Raw genomic sequence first — 26,035 nt, forward strand, 5'->3', positions numbered from 1 at the left:
ATTTACTTTGCGCAGTTTTTTTTTCGTATTTTTCCATTAAAAAGGATTACTAGGTATGTCTACCTAATAGAATTCGTTCCTCGCGTGATTGGCTAGTTGATGTTATCACATGATATTATGGCCAAATTATTTATAACACCAAATAATTGTTTGCGTCTAAGCGCTGACTTTATCCATGGAATCCTGCAATGACTTAAGGGATTATAATTAACATTAAAGTAAGTACGCATATGAGTTTAATTGTATTTACTTATACGGTAGCTTTGAATTAAGATGTAACTGTAAATGTGTTTTCTAACATTTGTATCTTCTGGATTCATGAATATACTGGGAGATTATAACCTTTTAGTAACATTGTGATTTTGATGAAAATGTCAAAACTTTGTTCAAAATAACGGTCATGTATATGGTGGTCAAATGCAAAGACTAATGTTACAATGAAATTTGATTGTTTTGGTATATTTTTAATAGGATATGCTTAAGCTTCGAAAATGCTTGGGATATAGCCAGGCCTCCATACCTATAGAAACCATTTGGTGGCTTTAGACCATAGACCATAGAAATGCTTTTTATCGTATGTGAATCGGAAGCTGATTAGACTTCATATCCTATTTGTATGTGGTTATTGGAAGAATCTGTGGTAACTATGTCTCTTGTATGATCTCCTAAAGTTTATTTACCCTTAAACATCACAACAAATGAATGAATAGAAGTAACTCCTCCTTCCACCAGTTCAAAACATTTACATACATACGAGTTTGTTTGATACTTGTACGAGGTTCTGCCTGGGTTAAAAAGACTTTTCTCCGTGATTTATTTTCATTACGACACACATTCAAAAGAGCATTGTTTAATCATGTTTATTCTAAAGTGTTAGTAGTAGCAGTAGTAGTAGTAGTAGTAGTAGTAGTAGTAGTAGTAGCAGTAGTAGTAGTAGTAGTAGTAGTAGTAGTAGTAGTAGTAGCAGTAGTAGTAGTAGTAGTAGTAGTAGTAGTGGTAGTGGTAGTGGTAGTGGCAGTGGCAGTGGTAGTGGTAGTAGTAGTAGTAGTAGTAGTAGTAGTAGTAGTGGCAGGTCCATTATTATGATGAATGAGGAGTAATGCTTACGGTCGCCAGCAAAAAAAAATGTTTAATTTTGCAACGTAATAATTTAAAATATAGCTGGATATGTTTCCACGAGTATCAGTGTGTTTACGAACATGACCTCGGTAGGGACAAGATAAAGTCTGGTAATTAGAAGAAGGCATTGTTGTTACACTGTTCTGGGGACGAAGTGTTTGATATTTACAAAACTTTAAATATAATTGACAGAGATGTCAAAGGATGAAACAAAAATTCGGATAATCATGAGTTGCATTATAACGAAGGTGCGTTCAAAAATGTCTTGCAGAAGAAAACCTTTTTTTACAATAAGATACAATATATTTACATTTATATCAAACATTGTTGTAGCTCCGAAGTCCAATGATCAGAATAAAATTCGTGTGTGCGTGGACATGCGAAAAGCCATCAAAAAAGAAGAAATGAAACCTTTGAACATGAACGTTACATCATTCCAATAGTGAATGAAATATTACTGGAACTGATTGCATTTACAGTTTTCAGTCTACTGGACTCATCAGTTGTAACCATCACCTGAACTATGAAAAATGACCATATTCGCCAAACATCAGCATCGAAATGATTCTGAACGAAATCAGAGAGCCCTTAAATGCACTTAAAGGTGCAATGAATATTAGTGATGATATAATTAAACATGGAACAACAGAAAAAAGCATAACGAAAATGTGAAAAATGCTCACAAGGCTACATGAAAAGAAGTTCGCATTAAACAGAGACAAATTTTTAGTTGAACAAACAAGAATAACATTCTATGAAAACAAATTTTCAAAAGTTCGGATTGAAGATTTTTAGTTTATCTAGTAACGAGTTTAAAAAAGCGAGTTTCGAGTTAAAAAAAGGTGAGTTTAACTAATGGAAAATGAGATTCAGGTAAGAAAAAAAATGAAATTCGAATAAAAAAAGTTTGTTTCGAGTTAGAAAAGTTGAGTTTTCGGTCACAATGTGTGAGTTAACAAAAACTGAGCTTGCAACCTCCAAAAGATTGTAGGGGCCTGTAGCAATGTGGCCAGAAGGCACGATGATACGGAGACCTATATACGGGTATAAAAATGGTGAATTCGTACGATTCATAAATATGGATACAAATAATAATAATAATATAAATACGAATATGTTACCTAGGAATTAAACACCATTTAGGCACAAACTACTAGTGTGTCACCTGGAGCGCCAAGGAAAGCTATATATATATATATATATATATATATATATATATATATATATATATATATATATATATATATATATATATATATATATATATATATATATATATATATCCCACACAAAATAAGAAGATACAAATATTAAGCCATGCTGGAAATCTTAACTTATCTTGAAAGAAGTAAAATTAAAATACAATATTTTTCATATTTTGTTTAACTGGGGTGGGAGAAGAACAATATACCATGGCCACTCGTGTAAGTTTATAAGTATATTATCAGGCCGAGAGTGTAAGGTATGTTCATCCCAACCCGTCTGTAGGGTGTCTTGCGGAAATGAGGTTTACCGAGTTCCCGCAGAACACCCTGTGCGAGGGATGGGATAAACCTATTGTACACCTACGACCATGGAATATACTTTTTCTCCCACCTCAGTTAAACAAAATATAGTAAAAATGTATTTCAATTTATTTTTTACATACAAATACATTTCATCATTGCCCTTGGGCAAGGAAAGGATTTCCAGCATGGCCATATATTTGAATCTACTTATCTAGGGCGGTAGAAAGGTTGACCTTATAATATTAGTCGTCAAATCGTGAATGATTTCTACCTTATCATCAAATTCATTTACAAAAGTGCGTCAAAATTAGAGGCCAAATTACGTAAATACGCAATGTTGCTGGGCGAATACGAATTGCAGGTTTCAGCCACCATAGATAACATAATATCGAATTGCTGAATTATATATACCAAACCAGGAAGAATTCAGGGTTCTCAACATCGAAGCGAGTCCATGTAATACCGTTTCAGTTGTTCGTTGATATAACATATCTAGCGATGAAATATAGGGGTTTAAGAGGTTGGATAATAACCTTGTTTTTAACAAAACTTCTTGGAATAGATGCCTACATAAATGATCAAGTGTTGGGTATAAGGAAGCGACGTAGAATAACGCTGATATGACCTTACCGGATAAAGCTGTCCAAGAAACGGCAACCGGCGTTCTTTTTAGCGTTAAAGATGCCTTGGATTCTTCCAACTACCGTTACACGTTGAACAGTTCTACATATGCGAACGCGTTTATGGTAGACATCGTTAGTGGTGATGTTTCGGTCGCAGCAGGCTTTACGTTGGATTATGAAGCCTTTGTTCCAGCTAACAACGGTTCTGAAAGGATCGAATTAACTATCATAGTTCATGACAGTTTTATGGCCGAAGACAGCAGTGAGAATGGTATGTTACTTATTTAGTTTACTAATTAACTTGCTTATTATAAGTTTACAGTTAAAGGCGAATCATTTGTATTGAGTAAAGCCTTGAATCAAAGAGGCTTGCATTATATCATTTCTCTACATGACATAATTACTTTTGATTACGATTTAATACATCAAATTAAAGGACAGGCATTTTTGAAGAAAGAAATAGTTACGAATGTGTCGATTATGCCAACTTCAAACACTAGCTTGCATATTGTGAACACCCGGAGATAACCCACTTGTCCGGCATGGTGACCACAAACAAAACTTACCTACACCCAGGCCGGGTGAAGCGAGTTGCTAGCCAATACGTTTACCGGACATATTATAATCATTTGACCTAAATGAAAAACCCACACAATCATCATGTAAAACAATGAATTTACAATACAATGGTATGTGACCACTGTTAGAATCGTGCAAGGCGTTCATCATGATTATCAGGCCATTTTATTTGATTTTAAGGAACGAAATAGAATAAGGTTGGCGTTCAAAAATATTTCATTGCATAAAGGTATATTGAAACAAATATTTAGGCAAGAATCCGTCGTTATGTTCATGCGTATTACAGATTAATTGAAATTGTGTTAAACAACGCTAGCAACCGGGTAAACCCCTCAAATCTTCCTTTTATTGGGTGCAGTTTGTGAATTAATGAAACTGCCATTCTCATTTACATGAATAATAAATAAACAAATAAAACTCAATATGTTAACAGATACGATGAATGGCGAACTGAGTCGATTTTAAATGGCTTGTATCATGAAGTTCTTTGCTGAATTGGAAAGTTTCAATGGGTAAACGAAGATAAATCAGCCAAGCAGGAAGATTTGTTACTCGCCAACTTATTATAAAATTACAATCAAAGCGCTCCTTGCTAATGGCATAACACATTTTGGCCCTGTTTCAAGATATCTTAGTCGTTAGAGAGTGCTCTGATTCATCCGTAAAGCTACGGGCAGAATCTATGCGATAGATACGAAGTTTTAGTCAAAAACAGCTGGTTTACGACCATACACCTTAACGATCTATTTTTATTGAAACGGGGTGACATGTAAACATATTTCTTATAAACTATATTATCGAGTCGCACGAACACATTTTCAATTTGGTTAATCTATGTTGTAATTGTTTATTCTGAAACAGATAGTTTAACAGAACACGTAGTTCACAGAGCTAGGTTGAATGGGGATTTAACACAAAGGAATGCATCAGTAATACTTTGACAGATCAATATTTATTGACTTGATATCTGGTCGATTATTTTTCATTCATTTCATTATTATTAAATATCATTACTAGTATTTTATTTTATTTTTTAATTATTATGTTTCGGGGTTTGTTGTATTGTTTTAGTTGGGGCACATACAAAAGGTTTTTAATTAGGCACTTAACTACTGCTATACATACTTTGCATACTTTTTGCTTGCATTTATATATACTGAGTGAAGTCCTTTTCTTTGTCCGGCTCAAGTGGCAACAACAATACAAAGACGATGTATAATACTTAAAGTTTAGTCCTAAAGTTAGCTCTTTGAATCATTTGTAGCGTTAATCTTTAACTATTTATGTGAAATATTGGGTCATGTTAAATCCAAGAAGATCGAACGCATACATTTGAAGTATAGTAAACGCATTTTAGGTGTTAAATTATCATGTAGCAATGCCGCTAACTATTGAGAACTGCAACGATATCCATTGTATATAAACATATTTTCAAGAATTATAAATTATTGGTTTGAAGTTGTTAAGAGTAAAAAATGTGTTATAAATGCTATATATAACTCTTAAAAGACTATACCAATGGTAAATCAAACAATGATCGACAATTTTATACATGAATTGCATAGGGAATTAGAAAATAACATAGCCTTATCCTTAATATATAAGCATATGAAAACGACCCTTGAAGTACGAACAATATGTGTAATTAGAAGTGCAAAAAAGAGACTCGAGTCGTTCAGATGAGAACTTTTACACATAGGATAATAATGGTGTCCCTACCTCTATGGACAAGGTCACACGTAGTGTTTGTTTACTATGGAATGCTTGCATTTAATGACATAATGTATAGGTGGTCTTGCCTCGGCTGTATCTTTCGCTTGTATAGACATATTTTAAACTAACTTGCCAAATGTGTTCGACAAACCAAGACGAGGCGTAGCGTGCACGACCAATATTCCTACCTCGAGCTCTAAGGTCAAGGTAACTCTTTGTGTTTGTTAAATATGGACTGCTGCATATAAGGACATGGAGTATAGGTGATCCTGTCCGGGCTGTAACTTTCTCTTGTACGGCCAATTTCTAAAACTTTCCACATGTGTTCTATATATCAAGACGATGTGTCGCATTACTTTCTTTATCCACACATTCTTTTGATTTGTTTTCTCTTTCTAAATGACCTTTGAACACACTTAAGTACTACTTTGAGGTCATTCGTCACTTGCAACGCCAGATCTTGTTCTGTCGATATTTCAGTTGTGAAAACGCTCCTGCAGCACGTGATACTGTCGGACGTCAACGACGAGTCCCCGGTGTTCATAAACGAGTTCTACCCGTATTACGCGGTCGTGTCGCTCAACGCCGCCGCTTACAGCCACGTGTACTCCCTCAGCGCTAGCGACCCAGATAGGGACGCCCATGTCTCGCTATCACATGAGTTTGGTACGAATCACATTTACTTTTGATTGATCAGATCGCAGATATATGAAAACTGAGCGTCCAAAGCATAACCTTTGTACAGCACCTATTCTTTCTTATGCGATTAAGTTTAATACTCTTAGAGTTTTATTTGAAATGATTTGTAACGCTTTGATACATTCACAATTTATACTGTTGTGTTAAGAAGGCAATGCCGGTGATTTCTTCGACGTGACCTTTAGCAATGCCGTGGCGCACATCAAACGTAAAGGACAGCAACGGAGGACCAAGTGCTGCGGATCACGATCAAGGCCACGGACACCGCCGGGGCTAGCTCCCAGGTGACAAGCGGGGTTGTGGAAGTCAAGGTCGGCACCCGTCGCCCGCAGTTCAACATGGAGAACGGATACACCTTCAAGTTCCAGGAGGACAATGTCATTAACCAGAAGTAAGTGGTGATTTCAACCCGGAACAAGATAGTAAAGGGAAAAAATACTAAAGTTTATATACTATCACAACGAAACATGAGTATCGTATGGCTGCTTGTGTCTTCAATACGGCCATTGACAACGTATGCTTCACGCAGATACTACAAATGGATCGGGTTACATTCACAATACATCATAATTTATTACAATATCTTTGTTTGTGCTTTAAGGATAACCACATCTCAGAACAGAATGAAGGTGAAGAGTTTCCAGCCAAGCAACATATTTCTAGTGGTTCTAGATGAGTTCAGCCAGCCGTCCGAGCTGTTCGAGGCAAGGGTTTCGGGCTCGTCTGTAGGGTGTGTGTTCGATGCGGACCTGCATGTGAGGCGTGTGGTAGACTTTGAGAGGGACCCGCATATATACAGTCTTACTTTGCGGGCAACAGAGAGCAACACTGTCCTCACCAGCACCACCAGAGTCAGTAATATCACATTATTCAAAGAGATAATGTTCTAATGTCCTAAGTGTGTACAATGTATTGAGCAGATTTCTAAATACAGAACAGTCTTGTCTTTTAGTACAATGATGCTTTTTATTATGAAACTCTATGATCACACAGTTTTTAAACCTTTTATTTTATAAAGCAGACTGTGTGTGATGTTTTTTGGTTTCTAATGATGACTGCATCGTATCTTTGAAAAGTATTTGCATTAGGTGCTCTGAATTGTTTCCCTCCGTCTGCAGATAGAGTTGGGATCTCTAATCATTGAAGTACTTGGGGTTTACCTTTTCGTTTTTTATTATTATTTGTTTTATTTATAAGTTTCCTCAAGTTAATGCATACTTTGATAAGATTTACCTTTTGCGTTTTATCTTTATTAAGAATTGTTGGGATAAGAGTGATTTTTCTTGTTTGTGAATTTGTGTTCTATGACGTGGCGTTTGCCCATTGCCACTAAACCGCGTTTATGTTTAAACTTTTTGCTACTGAGCATGTTTCTGTAGCTTTTTGCATATATATTCTTTACAGCTTGAAGTTTATGTCACAGACAAGAATGAATTTGACCCAGCTTTTTCCGTCTCAGGATACAAGAAAGATAATGTCAGAGAAGATATTTCCACTGGCAGTGTTCTACTTACTGGTACACTTTTAATTTTGAACGTTATTATGGACCCAACTGTTTCTAACATTTCTACAACAATTGCAATTATTGGTGATTTTTATGTTTTCAGCCAGATAGAACATAAAGCCCAATTACTCATAATGCTTTATTTCAGTTACTGCAAGAGATGCCGACCTAAATACAAAGATGTCATTCTCTGTTAACAACGACCACTTCAGAATTGTGCCGCTAAATCCAGTGAGCAATACTAGTCCATATACCGCCAACATTGTTGTTAACAAGTGAGTAATATTTGTACAATTACTTGATTATAAACCATAATGATTTTCCAGATAAATGCAAGTTTTATTTAACAAAAGAGTTCTGAACGCAAAATTAGATATTTTCGGCGTAGCTGCATTAAAATGGTATTTTACCTAGATTTACCTAGATTGAAATTAAAAGCTGAATAAAATTATGAAGATAAATAGGGGATATTATGATAGTACGTTTTTCTAGTGACCTGTATCCAGTCGAGTTCGGTGTGTAAACACGTATCCGCCAAGACCGCAGGTATTATTTACCTGCATATTTAATTATTCCTTTTTATTTTTCGGTTTCAATTTGATTTAAATTTACCGCCATCTGTCAAATGCGCGTATGAATTCGAATGAGTTACGAAGTTTGTATAATGAAGTCAAGGGAGGCTACTACAGCGAAACGAAGTCAGAAGTTACAGAATTAACTTTATTGAGCAAAATAGCTAATACGAAAACAATTATTAAATATCAAAGCACAAAAAAGTTACTTATTTTACGAGTAGACACTAATTGTCATTTCCTGTAGAAGTAACGCGGCCATTTCTAACAAAGTAAATATTCGTGGGATTTTTTGACGATCATAATATGCAGAAGTTCGTGAGTCAATCGCTATTTCTATAGATGACGCGAATTCGCCTCTTGTTTGTATTGGCGAGCTGCAAGTATGAACTTTGAAATGGCAAACAACTAGTTCACTGAAGTAGCTGTCTAGATAGATTGGAAGTGTTCTCTGCTTCGTGCTTATCCTCATGGTTCTTTGAAGAACATGAGAACCATGTTCCTGAATATTTACATGCTACTGGAGCGTGAGTAAAGTTGGATAATTTAATGTATTTGAAAGGTTTTACCAGTTTTTTTGTCACGCTATTTTTAGCAACGCGAAAGTAGTTCTGTGATTACACACGGTACTCGCATGATACGGAATCAGAACACGACACAATCATGATACGGATTTTTCTATACGGCATGCTGTATTTACAGTGTTGGATATGGAAAAGGAATTTGATAAGCATATAATAAATATGGAGACGGTGTTTAAATATACATGGAATGAAAAGTTTCCGTTCGTTTACAATTTAAACGCAGAAGCACCATGTGGGTGACACGGAATGCTCTTTAGAGGAATATATCATATCCAATTAATAGAAACATGAAATAAATAATTTGTAAGTTTTTGCACCAACGATTGAAATGTACTCCGTCAATGTCGTCGTTTTCAGTAAGTTCACGTCAAAAGATACTCCTTACCCCGTTTCGAGCGTTAAGCTATACGGTATCCCGTTCCAATCTGATAAGAGCATAGTGATCAACAATCGGATCGCAGTCGGCTTCTCCCGCGTACTAGAACTTTATTGTTTAAGCTTGTCGGAGATGGCCGAGTTGTCATGATTGCATTTTGTTCGTGTTCATTCATTGATTAAGATATAGATCAATTAGAGCAGCAATTAGATATTGTTCTAAAACTAGCCCTACCAAAATATTCTACAATACACACTATAATCCACATTAGTAGGAAAAATGTACAACAATATTGAAAAATAACAGTATTTAAAATTAAATATCTTTTATATCGAATACAAATTCTGTTTTCATATTATAGTGCATTTTAACTTATTCAAAATAGTTGAAAATTGCACATTTGTTGTTCGGTAAGTTCTTCGGAATTCTATCATAAACACACCAAATTTTGTTGAAAATATTTGAAAACTGATACAAACATTGACCAATGTAGTCCATTTGATAATAGAAAAATGATGTATTTTATCAAACGCAACATTTACAATTCACGTATCTATAGCAACACATGAACGCCGCTTTTTCTCTTCTTGTTTAATAATGTTTGTTAGTAGTATAAACATGTATATATGTTACATTACTATCATATATAAACATTTGTAAACACAAGTAATGTTGTGTTGTGCCGATAGTCGATTATAATCGACAATTGATCGGAAAGGCCTACGTCGGCGACAATCGATAGTGAAATTTGAACAATCAATTATAGAAAAAAGGGCCGTACGCGACCGACTACCAGTAAAATGTTGTCATGAAAATATGTTTTGTTTCTGGTTAATGCTAGTTAATGATGAAATGTTAAGGTGTTATTATGTTATCTAGTCATATTCTTATCAAGTAAGTATGTCACCACAGTACCTTATTATATTTTTTCTTTGTAATTGAACTGCTAATGGATTGGTTCTCAACTTCTCATATTTGTGGTTTAAACGAGATTTTTAAAACATGTTACAGTTTACTTCTTACCTTGTAAGAATTTAGTTTTCTCAGTTTTCTGAAAGAAAATGTTATTGTAAAACATTGAATTTTCAATTGCTTTTTGTGCTTGTTACTGACTGATTATGAAAAAGAAATTGATATATTTCTTTGTGTTTATTTTACACATGTATACAATACTAAATGTAAGACAAAAATTAGAGACTGTGGTCTCATGTTCTGTAATAGTAACCTGTAAACACTAAAGGATAGTTGCGTTCTGAATAGATAATGTAATTTATACAAAAAAAAATGTACAAACAATAGAGTAAGGGAACATTGGTGCTTAAAACTGATGCATGTACTCTATCTGTATGCCTTAAAACTGATGACCAAAGATAATCAAATAATGATTAAATCGCTAAATAATCGATAATTGATCGGTTTCATAAACCGATTATCGATAGTATTTTTCTGTCCGATTCCCAACACTAATGTTTAAGGTTAGGAATGCGGTTCTATTGTGGCCGAACTTGTTCAAATTTTACAGAGCACTTGATTATGACCGGTTGCCGATGAAGCTGTACGGTTTTGACATATTTGCCACTGATGATGGGGACATTCCTAGGTCTGGAAGCGCTACCTTTCAGATATTTATGACAAACGTAAACGATGAGTCTCCTGAGTTCCCCATTGACATGCAGTCTGGCCTGCGGTATGACGCGGCAGTGGCGTCCGATGTCTACCTGGCCAAGGCCACTGATGCTGATGACGATAGAATAACCTACAGCTTTTTGGAAAGTATGTTTGCAAACATGAGTCGGGCATAATTGTATGTCAATTTAAAACAAATGTTTTTACATAACTTTAAAACCTTACACTAAACGTCTGAAATACCATACACAACGAACCTTATATTAGTTTTCAACTATGTGATTTAAAACATAATAAATTCATTTAGCTTACCAGAAATTCAGCCTGGATACAAGCACAGGAAGTGTGACCCTGCGAGAGACAATTGCTCCCACCCAGAGTTCAATCACGCAGTTTGAGTACCAGCTCAAGGTGATCGCCGTAGACGATGGCTCATGTTGCGGTAGTATCACCACATGGAGCAGCACCGGTACACTCACCGTCAAAATCCTCACCGATAACGAGAACCGGCCTCGGTTCCCTGACTGTCAGAGTTTGACACCTCATGTTAAGGAAGAGCAAGCTGATGCATCCATAGTTAAGGTATGTATATGCTTGAAATTTTACTGATGAACAGACAAAGTGTTTGAATTTTTTTTATTTGTTCAACGGATCTTTACATTACATCCAAGGAGTATTCTATTAAACCTGGTAATATCAACTGGTCAAATAAACCAATAAAAGCACTTGGGATATATTTTGGTCTCAATCCAAAAGAATGCGCATCTTTAAATTGGGATAATAAAGTAGAAAAATGCAAAGAGATAGTTCAAAACTGGTCAGAAAAGAAAATTAGCGTTTTTTTGGAAAATTAAAAATTATAAAAACGCTACATATTCCAAAATCCACGTATGCCTTTCATGCATTGGTAGTTCCGAATCATGTGATAAAACTATGAATCAAAATCCTATTTAGCTTTTTGTGGGATAACAAATATGAAAATAATAAAATGAAGGACCCTTATTGCTGCGAAATTAAAAGGTGGTTTAAACATCATAGGTTTAGAATCGTTTATCAATCTTTAATATCAGATGATAAAGCACATTAGAAAATTATACCTAAATATATGATGCAAAAGTTTGATAAGGAATTTCTAGTTTTTTTTCTGTGAATTTAGAAAATAATTGCAACAAATCATTTATCTGCCTTTTATCGATATTTAATCACTCTTTTGATAAGGCTAAAAAATATAGTAAAAAATATTGTAAACAAACGCTTTGAAACACATTTACCTGAATCACTTTAGCAAAATAAAATTAAGATATTTTACATTTTCAAAAAAATAAAATTGGTTAACATAAATTTGATGTGGCCTGCGAAATATAATTTAGATAAATCGAAAAGTTGATCGTTTGTATACAGTATTTCCTACATTACCAGTATTCTCAATTAATAGGTAACAGCACTATTCAGATAAGATGAATAATTATAAATCCATGTTAAGAATTCAATAACACATGTATCTGGTTATATTTAAGGTGACTGCACAAGATTCAGATTACGGCACTAATGGAGATGTGACATATTCTCTGCGTGAAGGCACTGACTCCCCATTTAGGATTAACAGCGCATCGGGGAATTTATACACAAGGATAGCCATCGACAGAGAAACGCTAAGGAGTACGAAAATAGCTGTGAACATAATTGGGACAGACGGGGGTGGACTGAATGGAACCTGCCCACTGTTGATTCAGGTGGATGATATTAACGACAATCCACCCACATTTACAGAATCTGAGTTTGTTTTTCCGGTGTTGAAGACGGCCCTTTCTGGAACCGTTGCTGGGCTTGTTGAAGCCAAGGATATTGATATTGGAGTCAATGGACAGATTGTGTATTCGTTTACGGATAATCCTGGGGGTTACTTTCGTTTTGATGACTCTGGGCAATACATAGGCAGCTTCAAAGTCAACCAAAGTCTCCCTCTAGATACAGCTGTAAGTTATTCACTTTTTTACATTATTTATGAGAAGTATCTTGTACTTATTGTTTTTATAGATTCGTAAAACTAACCTTTATGTCTTTTGTCGTGTATCGTAAATGGATAATGATGTTCACATTCACCTGTTAAAATAATCTGATATCTAAGAAAGAAAATAGTTTTATTTTGGGCTGAAATATATATCACACTATGGTCAAAAAGTCAATTTTAATACCTTTGAACAATCAAACAGCTCTGTCGTGTGGCTTATCCTACAAGTATCTTATTCGGAATGATGTGGTCACGTTAAATGACAAACAACTAAGAAAATTCATAGGAAAACTCATCATCTTTATGTCTCAATTTCAGACACGCTCTTTGTCAAATTTATTGGAAAGTATCGTTGTTGTTTTTTTCCTTCAAAATTTATTTCGTGTCACCCAAGTACCTATTATATTCTTAAATAGTAGGTTTAAACAACTGTTAGCTAATAGGTTCAAATAGGTGTCCAAAACAACCAAATTGTTGCATGTGCTAGCATATAGGTTTTCAAAGGGCAGTAACAATGTATAGCTTGTCATTAATCAAAGTTTCAGAATAAAAAAGAGTGGTGAAAGCCACAAGTTCTTATCCGGAAAACCCCGTAGTTACACGCAGCATAATATTAAACCCATATTTTTTTTTATTTTTTTTACTCTTTACTCTTAACCAGTGCATCAGCAGAAAACAACTGTTTTTGCTAACATTCAGCGACTGGTACTGAAAGTTATGGGTCGCGATCAAGGCAACCCTGCTCTGTCTTCATCAGCAACAGTTGTTATCAACCTGATAACAGATGCCGATGCCCAGCCCCCAAAATGGCTAGGGGCCGAGAGCAGCTTTCAAGTGAGCGTACCAGAAAACCATGATAAGGTCATTGCTCTGATTGACTTTACTGCAAATTCTACCTCTGCAATGCCAACCCTTAGTTTTGGAGTAACAGACAGCTTTGATAAACTCTTCTACACGTATGCTCAAACATCGAATGGTCGTATCCAGGCAGGATCACTACGACATCTGTACGACTTTGACTACGAGAAAGTTACTCAGTATATTGTCAGACTTAGGGCGACTGTGAGTAAAATGCATTTACTTAAAACCATTGAATAATCAGTACAATGATAGTTATATAGCTATATGTAATGATGCTTCAGGCGCGTAGGAAGGAAATTGATATTGGGGCCGCGGAAGGGGTGGGCTCGGGAGGGGTGTCCCCTACCATTGAGATTTTTTTTCAATTTTAAGCATTGAATGACTCGATTTCCAGTGAGTTCAGGTTTAATTTTCATGTTTTTATCTAAATCTTTCCGGTTAAAACAGTTGATAGATATAAAACTATTATCGTTTAATAGCATTTATTCATATTTGAGCAGTCCCACAATTTATCAAATGTGTGTATACCACGTGATAAATTACGTCATAATGCTACGTCGGAAGGCAAAAATTTGCTTAAAATGAAGACTTAAATCAAAGATAACTTTTCATTTACAACACCTTTTTTAATGAAACATCGCATTTTTTTATTACCGAAATTTGATGAGGTCATTAGTTTCATCAAACACTTGCAAACCTGTTTCCAAAATAATGTTTGGCAGTGCTCCGTCAGACGGCCGTATTGTGAAAACGTTTTTCGAAGTGTTTAAAAAAACTTAACTATCAATCAAATTCTGGAAAAAGACCGAAGGTGTGGCTCCGTAAGCGGCGTAGACTGCGCCAAGTTTCATTTAAAATGGTGAAGAAAGTTATCTTTGTTTAAAGTCTTTTTTCAAATCAAAATATTGCCTTCCGACGTAGCATTTATGACGCAATTTATCACGTGGTATAGTACACTGTTTACGTCAAATAACAAATTATCGCAGTTTACCTTTTCATAGTGAAGCCACGAGTGACTTTGGAACCATTGCGAGTTGAATGCCATGTGTTCAGGTTTTTTAGTGCCAAAAGATCTCTTCGGAAAACGTTTAGGCTGATTTGGAACGTCCATTTTAAAGTCAAATTTTAATGTGACGAGTTTGAAATAATACGTATTGGTGGCTATTTAATGACAATTCTATTTTAACGAGAAATCGCAATTATTACAATGAACTACAGTTTTTTTTAATATTGCCTCTTCTTTCACTTACCCGTCTTTAATAATCCGCCGACTGTTTTCACGCCATTCACACGCCAATTAGCTAGATGGTCACATGTTTAATTATGACATGGTGACCTGTTTATTCAATATCGTGTCAGACTGGTATTGATCTATATGCTCGTAACTTTATTTAAAATACGATCATTAAGAAAATCAGTATCAAATATTCGCGGCCCCATTGCCGTTACTAGCCAGAATATTGGGGCCGCGGTCGCGGCCCCTGCGGCCCCAGCTCCTACGCGCCTGTGCTTTATATGATGTTATGTTGATATTGAAAGGGAACATATTTTATAACTTTCCATTGTTGTTTATGTTGAGATCCAGTGTAATAATCATACAAACACGCACTATGAACGTCTTTAGTTCAAGCAGTTTCTGATTTTTACTCCAGGATGTGGACAACCAGCAGGCCATCAAAATCAGCACAGTGACCATTACTGATGTAAACGATAATCAGCCAAGATTTCTCGGAATTAATCCAGACAACTCTTTCCTGGACGTGCATATCCAGGAGGGTGACTACACAAATGCTCATCAAAGTGGGGAGTTGGTCGACACTATTAATGCGGTAGATGATGATGGTACCGCTCCAAACAATCAGGTATTAACAATATCAGCATAAGAAATATCTTAAAAGGGACTTGTTATATTTTTGTATTTATCTCTTTGTGCACCGGGGTTTTTCATTAAAAATAATTACTTTTTAAAAATATACAAGTTGTTAAATGTGACGAGAAGTGTGTCTTTTCCTTTACAGATTCAAGAATATCGCATCACCTCCGATGGGAGTGGAATCTTCCAGATAGATGCAACATCGGGAAGACTGACTACTAAAGCAAATATTGACAGGGAGCAGAATGAAGCGTACACAATCCAGGTGGAGGCCGTTGATGCTGCCCCCTCATCCTTCCGGCCTAACGGACAGCATAATACAGGTAAACATCAGGGACATCATTGATTGTGGCGAATAATGTGTGGGCCATTCATAAATTATAAATTCTTTTGTTGAGCTGCAGTTGTCAATAAATCACCAGGTGATTGCTCGAACTTAAACTATCTTTAGTGATTGCGTTCATATACATTAAATCAATGCAATTTGAATAATGAATAAGCTACATTAACCAAAGAGTATTAATTAAATAAGGAAGTTTGAGATGTTCAATGTCAAAATGGAAGGACAGTAATATTGATGTACGACATAATATCCTAAATTAATTCTACAAACATGCATGCAAGTGTTTTTTAAAATGTTTTACCTAAATTGAATGGGCTAGAAAAACTGGAAAAACCATGTCTTTATGGTAACATCTCCCTACAAGCACAGAACATTGAGCAAGGTCAATTAAAAACTCCGTTTGCAGGTCTGGTGACGGTAAAGGTGATAATCGGCGATGAAAACGACAATGCACCATACTTTGAGGAATCAGAGTACACCTTTGATGTGAAAGAAGACTTGCAGATTGGAACAGTTGTTGCCAGGGCATCAGCAAAGGACCTAGACTCCGGTATATGGCATGTGTACTTGAAATACTAAGCGCTAAGGCATTTAATCTTCATTTGCATTGCAAATCAATTCAAAATAATTTATTTGTATATTATCAAAAGTAAAGAAAAACGAAATTCCTAACACCCGTGTATTCTCTGAACGATGAACATGACTAAAAGATATCATCCCTGTGCAGGCATACAATTTTATTTCGCAATGTTTCATTCAACCTATTACTACCATTCTATGAATTTTGAATCAGCTTAATCATTTCCAGTCTCTAAACAGTCTGTCAAATATAAATTTTGTGGAAAGTGGCACACGATGGCATAGGCTTCTGGATAAGTGTGAAAGCAATAACTTTCATACAATTTACTATTTTGTAAATGGTACAGCTTCTGTGATGACGTACCGTATCCTGGACCCGAATTCTGGCCAGCCGCTACCGTTCTTCGTCCTCCAGACAGGGGAAATAACTGTGGCTGGTAACCTTGACTATGACGAAGGAACAAGGGTAAGGTCGTACAAGTGTACATAAGTAAATTTGTTCTATTAAGTAGTTGGATAAAACAATGATCAAATATTGTCGATGTCTGGTTGTTAGCCTCTGAAGTTTCAGGTTAATGCCTCTCTATTCTGGTTTTCAAAGTTCGATTATCGCTTGTTTGAATATATAATATACATGCGTATATCTCACAAGGATAATGTTGACATAGGGACAGTCACTAACATGTGTTTAACCCATAACATCATAACATTGCAATTGTCAAATCATTCTTGACCAATGTCATTCGTGTTTAATCATTTTGTATAATGCATTAACATCCGTCAGTAAGAACCAGGTTTAGAACATATGGAATAATGCATACTCGTTTCTATTGTTTCTTAATTATTCAGTTTCGATACTGAAATCGATGATTGGTCGAAATGGAATCGCAGATTATGGCAATAATTTATTATGGTTGTGTCCGATTTTCAATCCCAAGCACTAGAATTTAAATAAATTTTCGTTTTTGCTGCTGTTGTTTTCATTGTTGTCCAAGATCTATAACTTCGAAGTGATCACTCACTTTATGTGGCCTTTTCCTTTTTTCTTAGATTTTTTTTCTTTTACAGAGACATGGTTTTGCAATTGAGGTGTTTGACCTGAAGTTCACCGGACGTACCAATGTGACAATAAACATCATGGATGTTAATGATAACCCGCCAGTAGTGCAGTCATACACGTTTGATAACATCACAGAAAATGACCTCAGTATAGTTGGAAAAACTCTTGTGAAGGTTGGTAGATTGGTAGATTAATGGCTTGTTCAGAAAGCTGTTCTCATGAACTCCATACAAAGTAACACAATTGTATTCACTATTGATTGCAACTGATACTACTTATATTTGTCATCGTCACTTACAATGATTAAATATACATACTTTCATTCTTAACCAAACTAGAACTGTTCCGGACCTTTATGACACATTGTTAATCATTTACAGGTTCATGCAGCTGATAAAGACAACAACGGGATAAATAGTTTCATTTTCGATCTGAAATTTACCGATAATATTGGACCTCAGTACTTTGAGATCGGCCCAGTTACTGGAGATTTAAAGATAAAGAAAGCTCTCGATCGAGACTTTCCTAATGGGTTAGCAGAGTTCAAGCTCACTGTAGAAGTATCAGATGCCCCATCAAATCAGAGGTCACTGATTGGTTATGGAGATGTGACAGTGAAACCCATTGATGTGAATGACAATGCCCCAGTTTTCTTGGACGAGTATTTGCAGCTGAGTGTGCAGGAGGAACAAGATCCAGGTGCATAATTCTAGTGCTCTAGTAGTCTTGACATATTATAAAATTGATTTTCTCTGGAATCGAGTTAAGAAATTCACATGTTATGTCATTTTAGCTGTTTCTTTTATTTTTATGGGCCATGGTGATTCGCAGTTACGTTATATTCATTTTAACTACATGTACATTCTTTAACACAATTATGTATGTTTCAGTTGTTCAGGTTGGCAAAGTTTCAGTATTGGACTATGATGATCCTAAACATGACAACAGCAAGTTTGATCTTGCACTTCTGGGTCAGACCTCGGATTCCACAAACCCTCACTTCCAGTTGACGGTACAGGACGTGAGTGCCATATCGAGGCTGGACCGGGAGACCCAGGACAAGTACTACCTCTCACTACAGGCCGTGGATAAGGGAAACCCCACATTGACGGGAACTGGAACATTGACAATAACAGTCACCGACATCAACGATAATGCCCCGTACTTCAACCAGTCATACAAGTTTGTCTTCTCAGAGAATCAGAGAGGTATCATCGTTTTCTTATGTAATTCAACTTCATTATTGCAGTCAAATCATTACTTTGTTTAATTGCAAAAAATGTTGTTGTTTTTTAAAAAAAATACTGTTAAATCATTATATTCCTGCACTATGGTTACTTTTGACACTTAACCTGGCTTTTCTTAAACATAATGTTTGTAATTTCCAGGTGAGTTTGGACGCATCCAGGCGTATGATGCTGATATTGGGGTGAATGCAGAGTTGAACTACTCTCTGGATGAGGATTCATTCAAGTATTTCAAGATGATGCAAGACCGAGAGGAAAACCAGGGTGTCTTAACAATAATTCAGGTAGACTGCCTTCTTTTAGATTTCTGTATATGAACAATGATACTAATACATGCCTTTTACAGAAAAGACAAGAAGATTAGAGTTTATTAGTTATAATCGTGTCAATTGAAATTCCATGACAGGCTGTTGATTACGATGACCGTGTGAACATCCAGCGAAGTTTTAACCTGACAGCTTACGTTGTGGACAGTAATCCTGACCATCGGGCCCAGACTTACATTGAGATTGAGGTGACCGATTACAACGACGAGGTCCCTACGTTTACGGAACCGCAAAAGTCTGTAACACTAAAAGAGGATGTAGCTGTTGGAATGTACATTGCTAAGTTTACGGCCACCGACAGTGATGTTAACATAGAATATTCGCATTTTGAGTAGGTTGCATTACACAGTACAAACTCATGTATTTTCTTTCAGTAAGACAACCTATTTGATAAATTAGCAAGATGTTTCATGTGTTGTGTTTTGCATAAATATTTAATCTACATATTTAGAATTGGTGGCATCCTAAATGACAATTACTATATGGCATTGTATTTTAATGTTGGTACATTTACCTTTCGTCGCAAATAGGTACTATATTTCCCTGGCATCAGATCGCACAACCAGATTCAGGATAAACCAGGCAGGTGAAGTGTTCATAAGCAATCCACTGGACTTTGAAACACATCAAGTCCACACATTGCACATCCTTGCCATTGACAATATAAATGGTAAGAAAACGTTCTCTGGATGTTCGGTGTAGTCATTCCCTTGCTGCCACTTCCCCGTTTGTTACATATTGTTGTCATCGCTGTATTGCTGCCGTAATATGTCAACAAATTACGAGTCCAGTGGCTTGACACCGAGTTATTTCTCTATAATTTAGATTGGCTGTCTGTACCTGAAAGTCAAGGATACTCATATAAAATGTGTTTTAAATCTTCCATTTACAGCCTTACCCAAGAATACAGGAACGGCAACATTGACAGTCATACTGACGGACATCAATGACAACTGCCCTGATTTCGCCCAAAATTACACACCCTCTCTAATGGAAAACAAGGCGTATACTGGCGACCAACTGCTGGTGTTTTCTGCTACAGACACAGATGGACCAGGAAATAAAGACCCTTTCATGGTTGAACTTGACTGTAATGAGAAACGTGCTTCTGCGCAGTGCGACTGCAGAGCAATAACGAACTGCAGAAATGAAGGACAGAACAATTACTTCCAGCTTACTGAAACAGGTAGTTGTTATAGTTATACACGAGAAACCTATTTAAGTTTAAGATAAATATGCTTCTGCTGGTACGACCGATGGTATATTTGATCCCTTACCATAAGTTAACACCAAAATGTTGTAGGTGGCATACAGTCCTTCTGTGAGTACGTCCGACCTTATGTGTGTCCCGAATCATCGTGTGTCCAACTCCTACACCATTTACGGCTGCAAACTTCAACAAAGTATAAGTCACTTTGTACAGTTGACTAAAATGAATAAGTTCGTCCTGCGTCAATTAATTCCAATCGGAATTATGGTCTAAGCGAATCAATGGTATATGTCACACTAGTCATGAACCTTTTGGGTAATTTGTTTCAAACTTTCGCATATGATTAGACATCATATGCAGATGACTGTAAAAGAAATATATTTCTTTGTTCGACTAGAATTACTGCCTTGTTTACGTTTTACTGATTTAAAGTAAAGTGTAAACATGTGTGAAACTCCTCGTACACTTTTAAAGGATTTTCTTCCAACTTACTGAGATGACAGGACAACCTGAGCATTTAACTGTTAGGAAATAATGCTAGAATATATTGTTAGGAAATATTGTTTTTGTAATAGCAAACAGTCGGTTTTTGTTCAACGGCTCATTCACTTTCCTTTGCTTGTGCAAACTTGTGCTTACTTCCAAAGCGGAACTCATATGATAATATATGTTTGTCGGGACATCAGTGCCATTTTAACACAATTTATATGGCACGCAAGACACTAGTCGGAGGTCGTTTGTCAGAGGTGGTCAAAGCTATCTATCTAAATATACATGTGCTGTTATTCTTAAAAAGAAAAAAAAATCACAAAAAGATATAAATCTTCATAAAAAAGAGTCTCTGATTCTGAAATAATAAATTATGAAATAATATTCCCTTCATTGGTCATGTTTGAATTTAAACTTCTTGTTTATTCACAACTAATTATTTCAGGCCTTGGGAACTATAATTCTAAATATATTTGCTATTGAATTTTATCTTTGCAATGTTGATATAAAATATTTTGTTTTACATAGTTCCAAAACTAATAACTTGACGTCAAAGTTTTAGACGTGCATTTATATTCAAATAAGGTCATTTCCTGTGTTTTTAATCAAGTGATCAGATCTGTTGATTTCACAGAACTATCATGTTAATGATAATGCATTTAAAAGTGTTTGTTATTGTACTTGAAAGAGCTATTACTATAAACTTGGTCTCAGGATAGCCGTTTCAATAGACCACACTGATCGCGTCACTTTTATAATGCCAAGTGGATCTCCTATAATTTTTGCCGAGTTGTGTTAGGCTATTAATAAAAAAAACATATAAAAACATATACATACAATTTTGCCCTAATTGCTAACTGTCGGAAGAATTTCGAGATTGATTACTCGTTAAATGGTTCAACAACCAATGCTCTCCTGTTTCGCAGACCGTGCAAAGGTGATAACCAAACCTTTGCAAGTAATGTAAACGAATGTACAATATATAATTATTATACCCCACTTTTGTCTACAATGGTAAAATCCACTTACCCAAAAAAGAGATATTTTGAATTTCAAAAAAACATGTTCAACCTTTTTGACACGTGACCAAGCGAAAATTCACTTTCAGGTCATGTGACCGGAATGACATTTTGGATGCCATATAAGGGCAAATAACTGCTTCTTTAAATTAGCTTAATCATGACGTGATTGCTTCCTTTATACAAATACAGCAGTGACGCCACTCTTCATTGTGTACACAAAAACATCAGACGACAGGAACGGTCAGTTTTTGAAGAAATTTTAGCATAATTAACTGTGGAATTTTGTTCTAGATTCTTTTTTTATTATGTTATATTTTGTTTACCCTTTTAAACTTGTTTAATTAAATGAATTAAAAACATTTTAAAACTTTTTATCTACTTAATTTTGTTCGGTATAATAGGTAATGCTAACGCCCGAGGCGTAAGCCGAGGGTGACATTCTGTTTCAAGGGTTGACAATATCAATGTCACACATGCTGCCATATGATATTTATTTTATCATACCGAACATAATTAAGAACGTATTTATGTTTTAAAATGTTTTTAATTCATTTAATTGAACAGGTTTAACCAGGTGAACAAAATATAACATAATAAAATAATTAGATAATGATTTAGCTAAAATATTGAAGGAGTTATTTGCCCTTATATGACATTCAAAATATCATTACATTTTTTGCTTGGTCACGTGTCAAAAAGGTTGAAAATGTTTCTAATATAGTCAAACTGTCTCCTTTTTGGGTAATAGGATTTTACCATTGTAGACAAAAGTGAAGTATAATTATGGTATATGTGTTTGCTTAAGTGTTATTTTAATTGCCTCTCATTGTGTCTTCGAAGCGAATGTCCCCTTAAAACGTTCCTTGTTTCTTTCAGCTGACGGGGTTGTCCCTGTTTCAATTGTATTTATAAGTTAAACCCTAATTTGAGGCACTAACATGTGGACCCTTTTCGTCATTGGAACATTCGATCGAGAGAATGAAAAGGTCGTGTTACTGCCCATCAGGATGTGTGACGTTGCCGGTTTGAACAGGCAAGACCAACAATGCGGCGTCAGATTCATGGAAATAGAGATTGCTGAGAATAAAAGCTCAGATGGAAATCAATTAAATACTCTTTATAGTTATATTTATCTATATGTATCTATAATGTGTTGCTCGCATTTCATTAACTATGTTTTTGGTTAAGATAATTACTATTCTGTTTTAGAGTATTCAGATATAGAATGTCCAAATGTTCGATGAGTTTCAACACAACTTTTTTCGTAACCATTAAACGTTAACAATAATTTTATATTTCTTACATATTTATATTTTACTTATAAAATATTGTCATGAGTGTTTACTAACCACAATAATCCGCGTATAAGGATTTTTTTTAACATTTGGATATTCATTTTGTTCCCTAAACGCCACAAGTCAACTGAGCAGTACCAATGTTAAATATATTCATCAACTATTACTCCACAATATTTAATACTTCACTGTTAAATTAAACTACAAAAGTTACACTTTAATTATTTTAGCCCATACCTTTTAGTTATTACACTTAATTGTTTTATGAAACACAAATAATGAGTCTAATTTAGATCCACTTCTGTCAATAAAGCATCGCCATTTTGAAACCATATAGCAGGTGCTCGTTATCTTTCCGCTCAATATACTTAGCGCTGGGACCTGTCATTCTTGGCTAGGTAAACAACAAGTTGGTTATGGACGCGTAGAGTCGCCAAATCAAAAACAGTCAAAGACTCTGAAGCGGCTGTTTGGACTAGAGTGTTTATGTGCACTGGCAATTTTCTAACGTAATATTCTAATTATCCCCCGCCGAATCGAAGATTTCGGGTTGGTCAAATCTTAGAAAAACCTTTGGAACGTACTAGAGGCATAATACATGGTCAAATATTCATGAAACTTATTCAGAATATTTTCCTTGATGGACTCTTGGTCGTAAATAAAACTGGGTCACATATGGTCGTAATTTTGGTCACTAGGTCAAATCTTTCAAAAAATCTCGTCCGAAACTATTTTATGTAGGTGATTGGTCGGATTATGTTCAAACATGGTCAGAATGTTCATCTGGGTTAAATTTCGACTGCATTTTAAAAGTGGGTCATATGGGCTAGGTCACTAGGTCATATCTTACAGAAATCGTTGGAACACTCTAGAGGCAATATATCTGCTCTAATTTCCATGAAATTAATCAGAATGCAACGATGAAATCTTGGAATAGTTTGAAACAAGTAGGTCATATGGGGTCAAAAATGAGGTCACTGGGTCAAATCTTAAGAACAAAACTTGTGGACACTCTCTATTTTTGGCAACATATCTGGACCAATCTTCATGAAACTTGATCAGAATGTTTGCTTTGATGAAATCTTAGATTAGTTTTGAACTGGGTAACATGGAGTCATAAACTAGGTTTCTTGGTCAATTCTAATTGTTACATTATATACAATATTTTTTTTATTTCAAACAGTCAAACTCAAACTCATATACATATATAAATATATTTCATCAACAATTGATTTCCATTCCTTGTTAAACTTTGACCCGAATAAACTAAAAGTCTACATGTAGTTACATGACACTGATCTATGTTAGGTACATGAACATTTAGTATTAGTACTGTGGTTGATATGGTGATAAAGATATGTAGATATGTTTTCTGTTCCCTCATTGAATACGTCCTTATGACTCTTTGGGCGTCTTTGGGCGCTTCGTTCTTCTTGTTCTTCTGTGTCCGATCCCAGATACATTCGCCCTAACGACACGAACAAGGTCCAAGAACATTGTTCTCGGGTCAAAATTCCACACTACCTACAAACCGGGAGGACCGAGAACTACACGAGAACAAAATGGCGGAAAGTAAAGTTAAGAACGATGTGTGCATGATTTACAGCGAACAACTCAACTCTACTACCGGTTCCCGGTGTTAGGGCGTTTTGCGCGAGTTACACGTTCCGAATCGACTCGATTCTATCCTGGAAACAAGCGCCCAAAGACGCCCTTTGAGATAGTATGCCACTTCATCCGGCGCTAGGGGGCGTTAGTAGTGTTGTACATATCATTAGATATGTTTTAATTACTCGTTGAAGCAGAGTACATCTTAAGATTTCGTTATGCACATTTTTGGCTGACTCGGAGTGTTTTGGCATGTGACTTCATTTTCTTCAAATATTTTACATTTTCAACTCATTTGGAAGGAAAGATTAGCGAATACATGTCGCTTTTATTTTTAATAATGTTTTTCTTATTTGTTCCGAGTTTTAGTACAAGGATGCTTTTTATTGTGAAACTCTGTGATCACCTAGTTTTAAACCTTTTATTTTATAAGGCAGACTGTGTGGGATGTTTATAGTTTCTAACAATGACTGCATCGTAGTTTTGAAAAGTTTTTGCATTTGGTGCTCTGAATTGTTTCTCTCCGTCTGCAGAATCTCTAATCATAGAAGTACTTGGGGTTTAACTATACGTCTATTAGTATTTGTTTTATTGATAAGTTCCCTCAAGTTAATGCATACTTTGATAAGATTTACCTTTTGCGATTCATCCTTATTAAGGATTGTTGGGATAAGCGCGATATTTGTGCACATAAACTGGTTTAAACCCCCAGTAAATTTACATTTTACTGACCGTTCCAAGGCGGTACCTAACAATTCTTTATAAACATGCCTGTTTTTTTATATATATATAGTATGTATGCACCGTGCTGTTTGTGGAGTTTTGTGGTGTTCTGATGTTTCTTGTTTGTGTTCTATATCTTTGGCGCTTGCCCAGTGCCACTAAACCGGGTTAATGTTTAAACATTTTGCTACTGAGCTTGTTTCTGTAGCTTTTTGCATAAATATGGGGGTTATAACTGTTTCACTTTAGTTTCATTGGTTTTAATGATCTGCTTTAATTAAACCAGAACTGATATTTTCAAAATTTTGCTTTTTTATTTTTTCGTCTCGGATTAAACCAATTTTGCGTAAATATCAGCAAACCAGTGATATGTAATTGCTGACAAAAAATCAAATCACAGATTCCATATTTCCGTTCGAAAATTAATGTTTTATGGCTAAAAGATTAACTAATGGTTTAGAAAAATGCATAAAACATCATTTTTG

General features: G+C 35.4%; 1 protein-coding gene across 5 annotated transcripts; it reads left to right on the plus strand.

Moving 5' to 3' along the window:
- The first annotated feature begins 3,079 nt into the window (after positions 1 to 3,079).
- On the plus strand, positions 3,080 to 24,385 carry LOC128230455 (neural-cadherin-like). 5 transcript variants are annotated; one of them, XM_052942724.1, is made up of 23 exons: positions 3,080 to 3,521; positions 6,023 to 6,208; positions 6,390 to 6,632; positions 6,843 to 7,092; positions 7,646 to 7,757; positions 7,894 to 8,020; positions 10,800 to 11,050; positions 11,211 to 11,485; positions 12,421 to 12,879; positions 13,614 to 13,976; positions 15,428 to 15,637; positions 15,794 to 15,971; positions 16,398 to 16,541; positions 16,918 to 17,036; positions 17,639 to 17,803; positions 18,011 to 18,329; positions 18,521 to 18,838; positions 19,019 to 19,161; positions 19,284 to 19,534; positions 19,734 to 19,873; positions 20,096 to 20,389; positions 20,507 to 20,606; positions 22,855 to 22,975. In XM_052942724.1, the coding sequence occupies exons 3-23, from the start codon at positions 6,580 to 6,582 to the stop codon at positions 22,859 to 22,861; spliced, it is 4,278 nt and encodes a 1,425-aa protein (XP_052798684.1). In that variant the 5' UTR covers positions 3,080 to 3,521; positions 6,023 to 6,208; positions 6,390 to 6,579; the 3' UTR covers positions 22,862 to 22,975. The 5 variants fall into 5 exon arrangements, with proteins under 5 accessions (XP_052798684.1, XP_052798682.1, XP_052798683.1 ...); XM_052942722.1 differs by lacking the exon at positions 20,507 to 20,606 and having other exon boundaries at positions 20,096 to 20,392; positions 22,855 to 24,385; XM_052942723.1 differs by lacking the exon at positions 20,507 to 20,606 and having other exon boundaries at positions 22,855 to 24,385.
- Positions 24,386 to 26,035: the final 1,650 nt, after the last annotated feature.

The sequence above is a fragment of the Mya arenaria genome, chromosome 4 (genome assembly GCF_026914265.1).
Source record: "Mya arenaria isolate MELC-2E11 chromosome 4, ASM2691426v1".
Classification (NCBI taxonomy): Eukaryota; Metazoa; Mollusca; class Bivalvia; order Myida; family Myidae; genus Mya; species Mya arenaria.